This window comes from Micropterus salmoides, unplaced genomic scaffold, assembly GCF_014851395.1.
Source record: "Micropterus salmoides isolate LMB-PRFRI ecotype aquatic unplaced genomic scaffold, ASM1485139v1 Ms_hic_scaffold_15, whole genome shotgun sequence".
Classification (NCBI taxonomy): domain Eukaryota; kingdom Metazoa; phylum Chordata; class Actinopteri; order Centrarchiformes; family Centrarchidae; genus Micropterus; species Micropterus salmoides.
The window spans coordinates 21,130,656-21,146,075 of record NW_024040596.1 but is presented as its reverse complement, the minus strand read 5'-3'; the positions used below and the strand labels follow the sequence as shown (position 1 = coordinate 21,146,075).

The window sequence follows — 15,420 nt, the reverse complement described above, 5'->3', positions numbered from 1 at the left end:
GCCAATATGTGGATTATGACAATCCTCACTGGACAGGAAACTCCCAGAGAGATGATTATAAAAGGGCGTGATTTGAGAGTGGCCTTTATTTTAGGCCTTGCGCATCATTAAGACATGACTGTGTGCGTATATGTTGCTTCTGTGTAAAGATGAGATGAAGGAGTGGGGGGAGAAAAGCCAGAGGAAAGGCAGTGTCAGCGCCGAACGATGCTTGGCATGAGAGTGACCACTGTAGCATTCATTACTAATATCCGCTCACTTGTTCACTGCTCCATTTGACTGCAGGCCCTTCCTAATGCTTTTGGGTGACTACTCTAACCCCAAAGCAAAACTCACATCTTCATCTGTCTTTTAACCACACGCCTATGTGACAGATGTCTCCAAATGTAAGACTGTTTTGGAAAATTACCAGAGTTTGAACACCAACAGATTTGGTAAACACAAGGCATTTGGAGAGGAAATGGGTGGACTTTTTATGGACAATCTGCTAATGATGATCTGACCACTTAAGTGAAGATTTATTCATTAATCTGGAGACAGTAGCAGGTTAAGTAGCAGTCTTTGTAAAGCCTTGATATTAAATGATTCCATTAAATCCTAAAAGCCTTTTCCCCTTGTCTTTAAAAGTTGTCAAGTTGTCAAAACAGTTTCTATACTGTTCTACGTTGTTAAATTGCATGCCATGAAACTCATACGGAAGACAAATGAAAGGGGAAAATATATTGTATAAAGACACAGAACCTGGATCACCATTATGTGACCATGACAATGTGTTGTATATGCTGGTGGATAGAATTAGACTGTATAACTAGCACTCTATATTCACTCAATGTGGGCTGGCTCACTATACAGTGGAGGGTGCTTGAATTCTTACTGGGCCAGTGTCATTGCCCTTATCTCTCTGCAATTATGAAAATTACTGGTCACAATGGATTTTAAAGAGGAGTTGGTTATCATGTGTGTGGGATCCCTCAATTTGTGCTTTTGGTCTTTTGCACTATTAGTCACAATGTGGGTAAACTAGAGAGGTTTACGGGTCTGTGTCTAAAAATCACATGTGTTGTTGTATTTTTGCCAAGTACCAGTGTGAGCAGTAACTAACTTGATGCTAATTAGGTTATAAACATATCAACTGTCCAGAAGGTCCATATTCTGTATTTCATGTGCCATATGGTTAAGAAGTACATCTATCCATTCTGATAAAACTGACATCTGTAAATTGGTGCTACCAAGGAGTTGCCTGATATAGTGCAGTCTAGCCGTCTGGGCCCATTGAAGCACAGAAAGTAGTTATGGCCATTCTACTTTGTCCCTGGACATCAGTGACTGTGTTGTGCACAACTTAAAGTAGGGCATTCATTAGGCAAGCAGCTGCGTGGGAATGAATAGAAGCTAGCTAGTTTGTTTACTTCCTAAAAGTTTGTGTTTATGTACTGCATATGCATATGTATGTGTGTGTGTGTGTGTGTGTGTTAGTGTGTTTGGTTTGAATGAAGTCTTTGGTCATGACTTGGTTCCCAGCAGCTGTTCATTTGCTAGCAAACACTTGCTCTAAGCAGTGCCAAACAAAGTTCACTCTCCTTCTCTGATTGGTAGACATCTTGGCTTTGGGCATGTTGGGTGAAGGGGAGCGGATGATTTTAGCACTGCTACTGAACATGGATATGCATGTGGTCCCAGTCGAGAAATCCCTGAAAGCAATAAGCAGAGCAAAGCAATGACTTGGACCAATGCACACTTTTCTAAATTAAACAACAACAAGCTGATCATGAAACTTGATGTTTGTTGTTTTACATTAATGACACAATGGTGTCTCTTTGAACAGGTTCATTTGTATTATTTACACTGCACTACATTGCCTTATTTGAAGTCAGTGAAATTTGTCATACTCCCTCATTAATAACATTGTTTCAAAACAACAGCAGAAATAGCTTAATTGTCACAGTGATCCTCAGTATTGTCCAATATTATACCCCGCCTTGCGCCCGATGTCAGCTGGGATTGGCTCCAGCCCCCCCGCGACCCTGTACGCAGGATAAGCGGTTGACAATGGATGAATGGATAATATGAAATGAATCCATCCATATATAACGATCTCCAATCTTCACACCCCCCCATGTGTGAGCCATTTAAATGTGCACAGTAAAACCACAGAGACCATGAGTAAAACTGGAACCAGTCCATTTATTTCTGTGCATCTTAAATCAAGTTATTTTTCCCATAAGGAGAAAACAGGCTGTTAAAAACTCACAAGGGAGCCACTTCCTGCCGGCTGCAATCTGGGCAATCAAAAAGAAGTATTCTAATGATCCCTGACAAAATTGTCAGATAATATCCTCCAGGGTACGATGATACTTTACATTACAGTGGGCAGATCGATAGGGAGGATGACATGAGAGGCCTCTGCAGAGGGAGAACGCTGGAGAGCCTGCAGTGCCCAGCTCCGACTTGTGCTGATTCCACAATGAGTCCATTTGACCTCACAGCACACAGCACATGCATGTTTGCATACACTTGCTTGAATAACTGTATATACACCTTGTCCAAAGCAGTGTACTGGATATATGCATGTGTTCTATTTTTTAAGTGTGTATGTACAGTTAGTGTGTTAACAGGTGTGCAGGCTATCAGTAGTTGAAAAATTGACAGCCACCTCTTAAAATCAATGTTAAATTCTTTATAATTGGCCTTTAAACAGTGGCACCACAAAATTATAATACCATGTAAAGAAAGTCAATCAGGAAACATTTTGTTTCAAAGTGGCCCACATCCCAGAGGAACCAGTTATCACAGACAACTGACAAGACCTGGGCGCCACAAAACTAGGGCATTAAAGTGGATTAATGCTGTAATTCAGAGATGAACACACAACACAACCCCACTAATGAACCCCTCCAGTCTCTCATCAAGCTTCCTGTGCTGTGGTTAATATTGTTTACACAATCCTTGGTTTTTGCTCACTCAATGTTACATTGGATAAAATAAGCTTTTGATAATAACTCTCTTCCATGCAGAGTCACCTGTAAACTTGTCCATCAAAGGACATAATAATGAAAAATAGATTATCTCCAGAGGTTGGGCAATACATATTACATACATATAATAATAATATAAAAGTATTACGTGTCAAAGTGATCTATGTTACATACATGCTAGTTTGGGAGGTAATTTCGAAAATGGAAGGATCAATGAAATGATCTAATGCAACACAGTCTCCTTATAATACTAAGTACTAATCAACCTTTTTCCTTGAGCTCATTTTTACAGCAAATCACCATAGAAGCGCAAATTCGATAGTCATCCCTGACTAATCAATTCAAAATCACAGGAAAAAAAACTACTCTTTCTAAAAAGGTAATTTGTCCTTGCTGGGGCCATCATGCTAGTCATTTGTATTTCTTTGTATTGCAGCCTAACAAGCAATAGTATACTGGCAAACAACATCTAACACCTGTGAGTGTGGTCAACACTATATTGAGCAACAACTGGGTCCACTTCCAAACACTGGCAGACAAACAGACTTCTGCCATTTGTGCTGGGGAGGAGGCGCGCTGACAGATCTGAAAGTGATTAACAGAGGAACAACTAAATCAAATTTAAAATGTTTGTATGTCTACAACCAAAGTTCAGTTTTTCCACCAAAGACAAATTCTTTTTCTCACCCCTGCTTGGAGAGTGCAGGAATATTCAAGGAGAAACAATGTCTTGTTTTCTCTTTGCGTGTGATGGAAAACCTTTAAATCCTTAGAGAAAAGTAGTCATACAGTGGAAACAGTCGCCATGAGCTACACTAACTGGCCTCTTATCCTCAGGGATGAAGGAACAAAGCAGAGCTAGCACATGTAAACATCTGAATGTTTTGTCAAAAAAAAAAAAAAAGATAAATAATTTACAAATATGATATATGATATATATATATTGACAAATATGTATCCTGTCATTGTTGTTTGTAGAAGACCAGGTTGTTTTGATGAGATATTTAAAGTTGTTATCTACTCTTCTCAATTAACATTTTTTATGAATAAATGTTGGATTCAATTCTTTCAACTTACCGAAGGAATAGTGATCTGTTGCACTGCCCTACAGGCTACTCTGCAGCCCAGCCTCAGTAATGCTTAGATGACTTGACACAAACACAGGCTGTGACTTTGGAGCTTTTGTGAATATTCTTGGTTATGAACAAAGCTGCAACTTAATGAACTGCAAAAAAATTACATGTCAAGTAGAAATGGCACAACGATAAGGGCTGTAGACTCTTTAATGTGCAGTGCACATATGCCCTCATGCAGAAAATCAACTTCATATCTACGTATAAACTGTCATTTACAAGAGTTCAAGCTTTAACGGCTTGGGACAATAGTCTCAGTCGGATCATAAAAATTTCAGAGAGCATCAGTGAAATGACGGCGCAGAAACCACGTGTTTACGTAATGGAAAGCCAATCTTTTAATTTAACCCCTCCTCCCCGTCTATTTCCAACAGAGGTCCGACGCTAAAGGAAATTCATGCAAATGTTTTCATAGGCGCACCGTACTTTGGGAGATGCCAGTGGCGTGGTGCTGAAAAGGCTTTGAGGAAAATACCCCACAAAGAGAAGAAACGCACACTTCAGGAATCACGGACACACACACCAAGAACCCAAGCCTGGCTTTAACAGAAACGTTGCAGTGTGGGACTGTAAGAAATGCAAACTGAGGTTGGTGTTATCTGACCTCGCCAACCAAGCTGGTTTATAGGAGAAACGAATTTGACTTGATCCGGCAATGTGGTGTTTTGTTGGGGCTATCATTGCAGCAGTCTGTGCATAGGATGCATCCTCCCTTGGCTTTTGATGCTGTGCAGATCCACCCTCCTCTCCTCAGAGTGATGAACTAATAGGCAATGATTTTCTCCTCGGAAATCCACCGTGTTTTACTGTTTTCACGTTAGTTGTGTTTGTTTACTGGCGGCCCGTCTCCTCCCGGTGCGACACATGCAATTTACAGAGTATATTTTCTATTATCGAGTAGTTGAGGAGGCATCCTTTATACGCCAGAAGAAGAAAACACACCATTATTACGAAGTCTGACTGATACTGAATATTTTGCCACGTGAATGAAAACGCATAGGACTTGGATATACCTATTTTTCTATGATACAATTGGTAGCCTTGTCCTGGAGAACTGATCCAATTGTGTTATTATGCAACCGCAAGGATCTCATCTATATCTGGGTGTTTAAGCCACTGGATTGCTCTTCGCCCAAATCAATGTGGTTTCTTTGGAACATTTTCAGCAAAGGAACGCATATGCTGCAGTGTCTTTGTGGCAAGAGTCTTAAGAAAAACAAGAATCCAAGTGGTAAGCTCATCACCATTATGCCTACTCCTCCGTATCGCTGTGAACCGGCGTTGTGCGTGCATATGTGTGAGAGTGGTGTGTGTGTGTGTGTGTGTGTGTGTGTGTGTGTGTGTGTGTGTTTATGTGTGGATTAGCGTTATTCGTTTGTTTGTTGTAATGGTGATAGATCTGCAATCATATTTATGCAGCGAGTGGATCATGCAGAGGCGCTGGGAGGGGGGACAACTTATTCTGTGCAGCTACTATCGGCGAGCACAGGTTTGGGGACGCGCAGCGCAGAGACACACAAAAAGCCCCCCTGCATCGCCACGGCACCATGATCTCCTAACTTTTTAAATAGCGCTCGCACACGCACACGCAGGGGCTAGATGTTATTTCAGATCAAATCCACGCACAGTTATTCTCTCCAACCTGATTCCCCCTAACCACATTATTCCATCCTCGGGTTTACTGCAGCAGCATTTCTCCCTCTGCAATACCGGGCTACTGGCTATGTTTTCAACAAGCCAGCCGGAGAAGACAGACTATTCTTTCATGTCTATCTCTCGGCTGTTGCAGGCCAATATTCATCATGCAGACCTGGCGATACGTGATTTCATATGAGCACTTGAGTTGATTTCCTGTTGAACAGGGCATGTATAGCGGGACTGGACTCCGCTGCACTAATGCAAATAATGCACTTGAGCAGTCGAGATTATGGTCTTTTTCTTTTGTGGTCAAATAAAGCCCTGCCTTCAGTATCACACAAACAGTTTTAGTTATATTTTGTAGATTATGAAATGTAACATTGTGGCGCTTCAGTGAGAAAAGAATGTTTATTTCAACAGGCTGTTGTTATGAAAGAAAAGCTCCAGGTGGACAACATGTAGTGCGGGCTACTTGTTACCTCATGTTGTGGGTTTTGAAGATGATATGCTCAGCAGCAGTAGAATTCCTCGATACTGCAGCTGCAGTATAGATCATCATCAAACTGTAGCGGGACTATTTTGCATTGCTGACACTGCAGGTGCAACGACAAAAACAGTGTCTACTATCAACTACAAACAGTCTTTTTTTAATGCAAGTTTTATGTATAATCCAGTCTAAATATTATCTTTCCCCAGCATAAATTAATCCAGGCTGTTTTTTACAGTTCAGGTATCAAGCCATGTTTTCTGCCTTGCAAGTAGCAATCATAATTTTTCCATTAAGACTTTTACATTGATGAGCTATATTGTCACAGAACTAACATTGCTTTTCCTCACAGATTGTAGCTACACAAGATTAGGAAAAACCTCACAAGTTGTTGGGACATTTAATTCTAAACTAAACTAAAATATTCAGAGGGCTACACAGTAAAGACAAACTTGTTTCCCAAGTTGCAAATATCACTTTTGAAGAAGTGAAATATCACCTTGCTGACTTTGTAGAACCATCACCAAAAATGATTATTATTATTATTATTATTATTATGTTCATATATATATTTCTATGGAAGCCCCAAGAGGCCATACACGCATAGATGTTATTTACTCACTTTTCCCATGATAGCAAGTTTATTTAATTTGTTTTCTTGAGTTCTCAAATGTTGTTTTCCCGAGACAACCGGATACTTTTTTTAAGATCTCAAGATAACAAATCTTTCTTTTCCTTAGATAATGACATTATTAATTTAAGATCTCAAGATAACAAATCTTTCTTTTCCTTAGATAATGACATTATTAATTTAAGATCTCAAGTAACAAAAGAATAGATAGAATACATTAAATGATTGTAGGAAACATAAATCATTGTAGCAATGTCAGAGGAGCAGGAGAATATTGATCACCGTGTCAATTATCTCTTCAATCAATGCCTGACACGGGCTAAAATGCCTTGCTGTTACAGATAGTATACACACTAATGTGCGTCATCTAAGAAGATGGGTAGCAAGACTACAGCTTATCAGCGGCCTATCACACGTAATTTATCATTGTTTTCTCAAGATCACAAATTAATTTTGGGAAAACAAATGTTATCATCTTGAGAACATTTGTTATTTTCAGATAATGACATAACTCGAGATCTCAACAAATTAAATTAACTTATTATCAAGTGAAAACAGAGTAAATAAAATGTATGAATGTATGGCCTCTTCGGGCTTCCGTAATTATCTTATCAGTTTCATATAAATTGCTGTCACACTTAATATTTGTAGCAAGGAGATAATTTCTGGCTGCCATCTTTGTTGTGTTTAAGGAGCAGCGTCACAACTTGGAAATAGTTAAAAATTCTGTCTTTGTGTAGGAAACAATTATTTTTGTGTTCCTCATAAAGACTCTAAATAATCTTGAAATATCTCCAAAACAGTGGTAAGTCTGGCTTGTGTTTATCTTTGCAAAAAATGCAAAATGAATAACAAGGTGAATTTGTCTGTGCAAAGGCTTGAAATTTTAAAATGCTGATTATATGAAAGGCAAACTCTGGGACTAAGCCACAGAAGGCTCTGGGGTGATAACTGACAGATTTCTGCTCAGTGGAAAAGACGCATCAAGACACTAGCCTCCCTTACTGGTGCGCAACACCATGCAGCCAATTGATGAAAGCTGGGACTCACTCAGGTGTCTGAAATTTGAAGCTATGTGCATTTCAAAGGGAGAGTAACCCACATTTAGAATTTGGAGGCTCATTATTGAATAATCATAAACTGATGGTGTGGGCACAATCATCAGGGTTTATGCTGAAGCAGCAGATAGAGCCAGTATTACTGGGAAATGAAGTGTGCCAAGATGCAGACTGTGTCAGTGGTGTGCAGTACTGTTTCTTATGACTAAAAACTGCTAACTCATTGAATGTACACTGTCAAACAAATCGCACAAAAGATTTGTTTTAGCTACAGAGGTGCCTTAAACAACCCTAGAGGATTTCTAGTACATTTTTGTTGTAGTAGGACAGAGAATCCTCTGTGTGGCCCTCTGTCAGCAGAGGCAGGTGTTTCCAGTTTAGAGCTCACTAGGCCTGAGCTGCAAAGGCCTAGATATAATGCTCCAGCTCTTTGGCTGTATTTTTAGTAACACAACTGAGAGGACACACAGAGACTAATCCAACTGGGCTGTATCAATAAGACAGATAAGTCAGTCTTTGTCAACATAGAAACATCTGTCCTATTACTGAAGAGGTTAAAAGTAGAGTGTTGATTCTTTAAATACCTTTTGCTCCAGCGTAGATTGGAAGGTAAAGCTATACAGTATAATAATGTCAGAGACTTATTCTTCAACATCATCACATTAACAGTAATGTACTATAGCACATTAGTTGATTTCAATATCCATGTCTTTAGAAACTACACGTTTGTGAGCTTCCAATGTTTTCTCAATGTCATGGTACTCTAGATATGTAATCAAATCATACAGTAATTCACTTCTTTTTATTTCTGTTGAGGGTTATTTGCCCATTTATCTTTGTGTCCATTATCTTTAAGGTCTGTCTGCATCCCTTCCAGTTTCCTCACATTGTGAAATTAATTTGCCACTCAGTCTTAAAAAAGGGGGAAAGTAAATAGTCATTCTGTTGTTTAAAACGTAGTGGTAATGAATTAGTCTCAGCTATTTTTGTGTGTAAATAAGGTAGATGTGTATGGAGTATTTCTTGAAATAAACCACGTTTTCATGTGGATTCCTGATGCAGGAATGCAGTGTTTATGTGTGGGTTAATGTGTAATCAATGTCATTGACATTATATGGTTTAAAGTATCTCCTCTCTTGGAGTAATCCAGAGACCAGAAGCATTCACTTTTTCATACTGTATAAGATAAACCAGCAAGAGATGTTGCGTTTTTATGTAAATGACCAAGCAGGGTCAAAGTTATAGCACACAACATAACTACTCCCTTCCTTAGTGTAAATATGGCAATTTGAATTTGCCTTCATATAAAGACTACACACTTAGCCTTTTAGTCTCACTATGTCTTTTTAGTCACTGGTCAGATGATATTCTTTCAGCCTTGTCACTGTTTTCCAGCAAAGCAAGCTTGTGATAGATTGTCCTTAGGGTTGTTGGTCTGGTACAAATGGCATAGCTGGCCAACCCTTAAAGTTCACTCTCTTGTCCCAGCATGGGTACATGTCTCTGAGTGAACATACTTCATTAAGTCAATTAAGTAATGAAGTAGCTGAGTGGAAGGGATGGAAATACAGTACGTTTCTGCCTGAAGTCAGTGTAGCATTTATGATTGTGCAAATTACCACATAGATGTCATCTTAAAACTTTGAGAACGTCATTGACTAGATCACAGCTATGATGAGTGACAGGGGTCCAATGAGGGCATTTGGTGGTAAACATTAAAGGAAAAAGTTATGTAATGAACTGCCATATGTAATAAAGGCAGACAAATGATGGGTGCTCACTGACAATTCTTAGACTTTGTAGTTTTGTTAAATGCTGTACATGTGGAAGACATATATGTTACTGAAAAAGCAGAGGGTGTGTGAAGTCAGGTGGCTTTCTTAGAGTAGCACAGCAGCAGCTCATTGACAGCAGAGTGACAGTACAGGTCACAGAACACCAGACATCCACATGACTATGGTTCATAGCATATCAAGTGAAACTCAGCTCTATTATGTGTGACAGAGCCAGGAAGCTGGACAGTAGCTTCAGCACTATAACGCTATTGCTCTTGTTTGCTCCATGGGCATACTGGAGCTTCAACTCTAAGCTCTAGCTTGACCAAACTCTCATGAAGCTATGACACTCATGAACCTAAGATAATTTATTTGAGTCTCTGGCATGGCCAACCACACAGACTTTTGGAAGATTATAACTTTGTACTGGTGTTAAAAACTGTTACCTCTTAAATAAATCTGTGGATGTAAATTTATATTGTCTCATAAAATCATTAAAACACAGAGTAAGTAGAGACACAAATAAACAAAAGGTACTCATTTGGACAATTGCAACACATTTTTTAAAGACTTGTGTTTAAATGGTCTACAGGCTTTTATGGCTATAAACTGCAGTTGACAGGTTCATGACTAGGCTGTTAATACCTATTTAAAGAACAATAGCCATATTTCCATCTAATTGTCATTCAAATTTTAAGCGGACTTTTGAAATGTCGCAAAAAAGAAAAAAAAAAGTGCAAAATATGTGCGTTTCCATCAGCTGGTTTGGAGCGAATAAACCAGGCTACGGCAAGTGTAGTTAAGTTAGTAGTTGACGTTACATATGGCTGTATGACGCATTATGGGAATATCTGGCAAAACGGCAACAAAAGGTTAGTTTGATTGTCAGAACTTATTCAGCAAGTGTTTCCATCTCCCATTCAGCGGATTAACTTTTTTCAACAAAGGCAAAAACCACCTCAAGCGAGCGTGAAAGCTTTTTTTTGTGAAATTAAGGATTTTTTTTTGCTGTTTTCACTAACCTTTTCTAATCCGATACTTCACAATGTGCATAAAAAAACTGAAGGAAACATGGCTAATGACTGTGTCAGCATATTATATGACCCCTTAATGAGGTGCATGATGCCGTTTGGTGTCATATTAAGTTTTTGACTATTTCAGTAAATGTATTTTAAAAAATAAGATATTCTTCTTACTGTGCACTGTCCTTTGCTGAGCAGTGAGTATGGAAGCTGATAGGGGACTACATTAAAATGATAATGTAAGTTTGAAAATGTAGTTCCACAATAGCATTATAATTTTACACATATGTATGTGTTATTTGACTAAAATTTTCAATGAAAATGCTATAATCCAGTGGACTTTGTCACACTTTATATTACGTCAGCTGACTTTCTAAATGCCTTCTGGCAGAAAGTCCTGAAGGTAAGCTTGTCAATGAACCAATGGAGTGAATGAGGAAGTGACTCCTTGATAAGAGGACTTACAGTATTTCTATTGCATTGTAAATTTTAAATTTTAATTGACATATAAATATTGTCCACTGTACAGTGGGAATGTTAAATGTTAAACAGCTTTTAGTTTTTATATTTAGTCAATCAACCTCCTCAAGCTGATTAAAAGTCTGAGCAGTTTAGTCTTATCACAGAAAAAACTATTTTTGCATGGTTTTAATCAGTGAAAACTGACATTTTATTGTTTTTAGTCATCAGATTGTATTGGATTTTTTAGTCAATCTAGTCTAGCCAAAACCAAAAATTTGTCATTTTAGTCAAACTTATTTCACATTATCTTATCATTATTAGACTAAAAACACAGGTTGAATGATCCATAACACAACTGAAACTCCGTCTTGTAATTTGTCTCTTAAGAACATGGTGGCTTTTGTTGGTACAGGCTAATCTGCCATATTTGTGCTGGCTTTATAGTTTCAACCATTAGTGAGGTGGCTGTTAACTTTTCTTGAGGCCGGCCATATGTTGGTATGCTTTCACATATTTTTGTTCTCTCCTCTTTTGTGTTAACAAAAAAAGTTTTGGTAAAAGTTTATTTTGGTAAAAATTTTTAAAAAATTGTCTTTGTTCGTCAACAATATTAAATTTTGATGTATTTGAAGTTAGTGTTTAGAGACGTCGATGCTGTTTCATCTTAGTCACTGGAGGAGTGAAAGGTTGTGGAGTATGTGAAAATAATTATAAATATGAATTGAATTATTGCACTTACGTTTTTACTAAAATAACGCATACATATGTGGAAAAATATAATGCTATTGTGGAATTACGTTTTAATTTTACATAAGTTTACATAATCATTTTAATATAGTCCCCTTTAGGCTTCCATAGAGGTACTTCCAAAGTGAAATCTGGATTTACATATGCATTTAATAACTCAGATAATACTGCTGGTTTATTTTCTCCATCTAATTCTCACCCCAGAGCAAGAGCAATATATGTAATTTTGCCAAAATCATTCCTGTTTGAGAACGTAAAAGGGGCTGGGATTTTTATACATTTAAAAGATGCTTGATTCATTTGTAGCCACATAGCCACACTAGTTTAATTTGTGGTTACAAAGAAGCGACAGTGTAATTAAAGAGCATGGGTAAGAGTTAAACAAGAACTCCTACAATTAGAATAACAGCAGGGTTGGCAAAAAAAAATCTCCTTCCAACCCCTGTGGCATGTTGCTAGGTTTCATACAAAAACATTACAGTAAGTTTGTAAATGGGTTTTGCAGGACCTGGTATGTCACTATGATAAGATCAGATAAAAAGATTTTAAAGTTTAGCAACTGCTCACACATTTAAAAGGCCATTCTAGAAACTATACTTATTCACATAGATGGACCTTGTTTCTAAAAATAGAGAAATTTCCACACATACTCACGATGCAATTAAATACTGAAAAATATTATTATCTAGGAAAACTTATTTCAAACCTTGAGGTTGGCAAGAACTGTTCTTCTCATGGCAGTGAATGCACGTTATGCTTTTGTGATCATTTGAAAAGAGAGAGTGTGTGAAGCTGCATTATGTCACAGGTCAACAAGAAACATTGCTTCACTCTCATCGTTTTGGGCAGCAGCATCATCAGTTACACTTGTAAATTAATTTGTGCTGTCTCTGCTCTGCTCTTGAGAAATATGATGTGCAGGGGTGATGCAATTGAAGTTCCTGGCTGCCATTCTACTTCCCTCTGAGAGACAATAATCTTTAAGTCAACTCAGACAAATCAGAATCAGTTTTTTTGCCAAGTAAGTGTACACATACAAGGAATATTCTTTGATATTTTGCTACATGAATATAAACATAGTCAGCAGATAATATAAAGAAGGATAAAGCAACTTTACACTTGTTAAAGCACTTTGTAACTTGTTTTTGAAAAGTGCTCTACAAATAAGGATTATTATTATTATTATTATTATAACTACAGCAGGCCAAGAATTATAAATACAAAATCTAAAATTGACAAGATATGAAAAGAGATCATAAAAAATAATAAAGAATATGTACAATATGACTGTTATTGAAATGACAGTTTCAAATGTTTACAAAAGTTTACAGTATGAGTATACCGTACTGTTAGGGGAAATGAGAGTCTGTGTCAGTGTCGGTCCCAGACTAGCTGCAGATGAAAATAAACTTCTTGTGGTCCTGATGGACTGCAGCCTCTTCTCAGAGGGGAGTGTCTGAAACAGTTTGTGTCCAGAGTGGGAGGGATCCAGGCAGATGTAAATACTAGGCTGTAGGAGTGTAAGATTAATGTGTGTAGAAAATACATCTGAATTTACATGAAGCATCTCCACATGAAGCATAGACTTCCCAGATGCCCCTTTTTGCAGATGTTAGATGAATGATGGGACATGCGGTGCTGGCTGGATGCTCCAGCCACCAATCTGCAGGTGGATGGTTTCATCACGGGCCGTGCACAGAGCTGCTCTCTCTTCTCTCAAGGTTAGGCCTGATGAGGATTCATTTGAAGGGGAGACACCATGAAATTGATCAGTTCTCTCATAGGTTCTGGGAAGGACAACATCTTTTGTTTGATAATCTATAGATCTATAGCTCTACGAAGAGTTTCTGCATATTGTGTCTCAGTGTTTAGGTTTTTATGGCCCACACCTTTACTGTTTTGGTTTATTCTCACCGCTCCCGGTAACATAATTTCCAGTTGCAGCAGGCAACTTTCAGCAAAAGTAATAAAAACCCACTGTATGCTACCTTAGCATACATACCCCTCAGGAGTACAAAACCAGCACTAAAAGGAGAGTGAAACCTACATTTGTCAAGTTACCATAAACACAACTCCAAATGAATACTAATGTTGCTCTGTATTAGCTGGATGTATAAATGATCAACTGTTTGCCATATCAACTTAAAAGTTGGTAATATGTCAGTGTTGTGGTTACAGATGGTTTCTACTACTTCAAGTGTCACAAACAATGCAGGTTTAAACACAAATAACATGCAAACTAAAGGACAGGAGTCTGTATTAGTAAAGTGAAGATATTAAGGTATTTTTTCACCTGATCTGTCTGGTCTTCAAAGCCAACTTGACTTTCTTTCAGCTTATGGGGCCAATATTGGCTTGCATATTAGATAATAACATAGTTAAATTAGCAGTCTTTTCAAATGGATGTGAAGCACAGGGGATGGATTTGTGTTTCTAGCTAATGGTGTAAGGAGGCTGCCTTTACTGTAACCTGCACTTAGTAGATTGAAGACATTAGAGATAAACGTATCCCTGGTAACTCTTCTAAACAGCTATCTTTATTTGGTAGACAATATGATGCACCCCCCCCCCCCCCCCCCAAAATCTAAAAGCATCTCAAGCTAAAATGACCAGATTTGCTCCCTCGATTTGATATAATAAAATAATAATAATAATAATAATAATAATAATAATAATAATAATAATAATAAAACAGTACGTAGAATGTAACAGTAAGTAGAATGTGAGTGTGGACCGATTGCTTTGTGCTTGTAGGCTACAGTTTGCTACCTGTGGTGTGAGAGGTTGCTGTGAGGAATGTCATGTGGCTAAATGAGAATTACAATATGATTACAGTAAATGATGCCTATTTTGCAAAATTAGACAGTTTTGTGAGGAAGAATTTTATGTAGATTTTTATTAGGCTGTCTACATGCCATATACAAAGCATAATCAGTCATACTGAAAACCCTCTGGTAACAAAAGCATTTAACACAGTTTTCTTTCCACACTTTCTAACGGAATTTCTGTGTCTGTGGTTGGGGCTGTTTTGATTTATGTTTGACACAGAGGGATGAAATTGGCCATTGGTGGATAGGTACTGGCATGGTCTTGTCAGATTTGAAGGAATAACTTCAGAGAGTGTAATAAATTGTTTGTCAATTGTCAGTTTTATGAACCCTCTTGTCCTTAATCATTTTGAGGCATTTAAGGTCAGTGAAATTTCTAGTTAGGTCATGAGTGATATGTTGACTGTAGTCCTTAAATGTTTCACTGATATCAATTTTTAATCTGTAATTACTAGAAACAGTAAAAAGATTTTTTTTTTAGGTCAGTACTATGAGTACTATGTTCGAGGCAAAAAAAAACAGCCCATCATTAAACACAAGACACAGAGACGGTCTTCTGGCACTTCTTGTCCTTCTTGTAACTGTACTGAACTTTAAAATTGAACACAGAGCTGCATGTTAATTAAAAAAAAGAAAAAAGTTTAACATTCATTGACCTTAGTAG

At 37.8% G+C, this 15,420-nt stretch overlaps 1 protein-coding gene across 1 annotated transcript in view; it reads left to right on the top strand.

Annotated features, from left to right (window-relative positions):
* Positions 1–4,478: 4,478 nt before the first annotated feature.
* Positions 4,479–15,420, top strand: part of fgf14 (fibroblast growth factor 14) — a 113,267-nt gene continuing 102,325 nt past the window's right edge. The window contains exon 1 of the mRNA XM_038720993.1: positions 4,479–5,339. Coding sequence (XP_038576921.1) covers positions 5,132–5,339 — 208 coding nt within the window. The 5' untranslated portion in view covers positions 4,479–5,131. The remainder of the gene's footprint in view (positions 5,340–15,420) is intronic.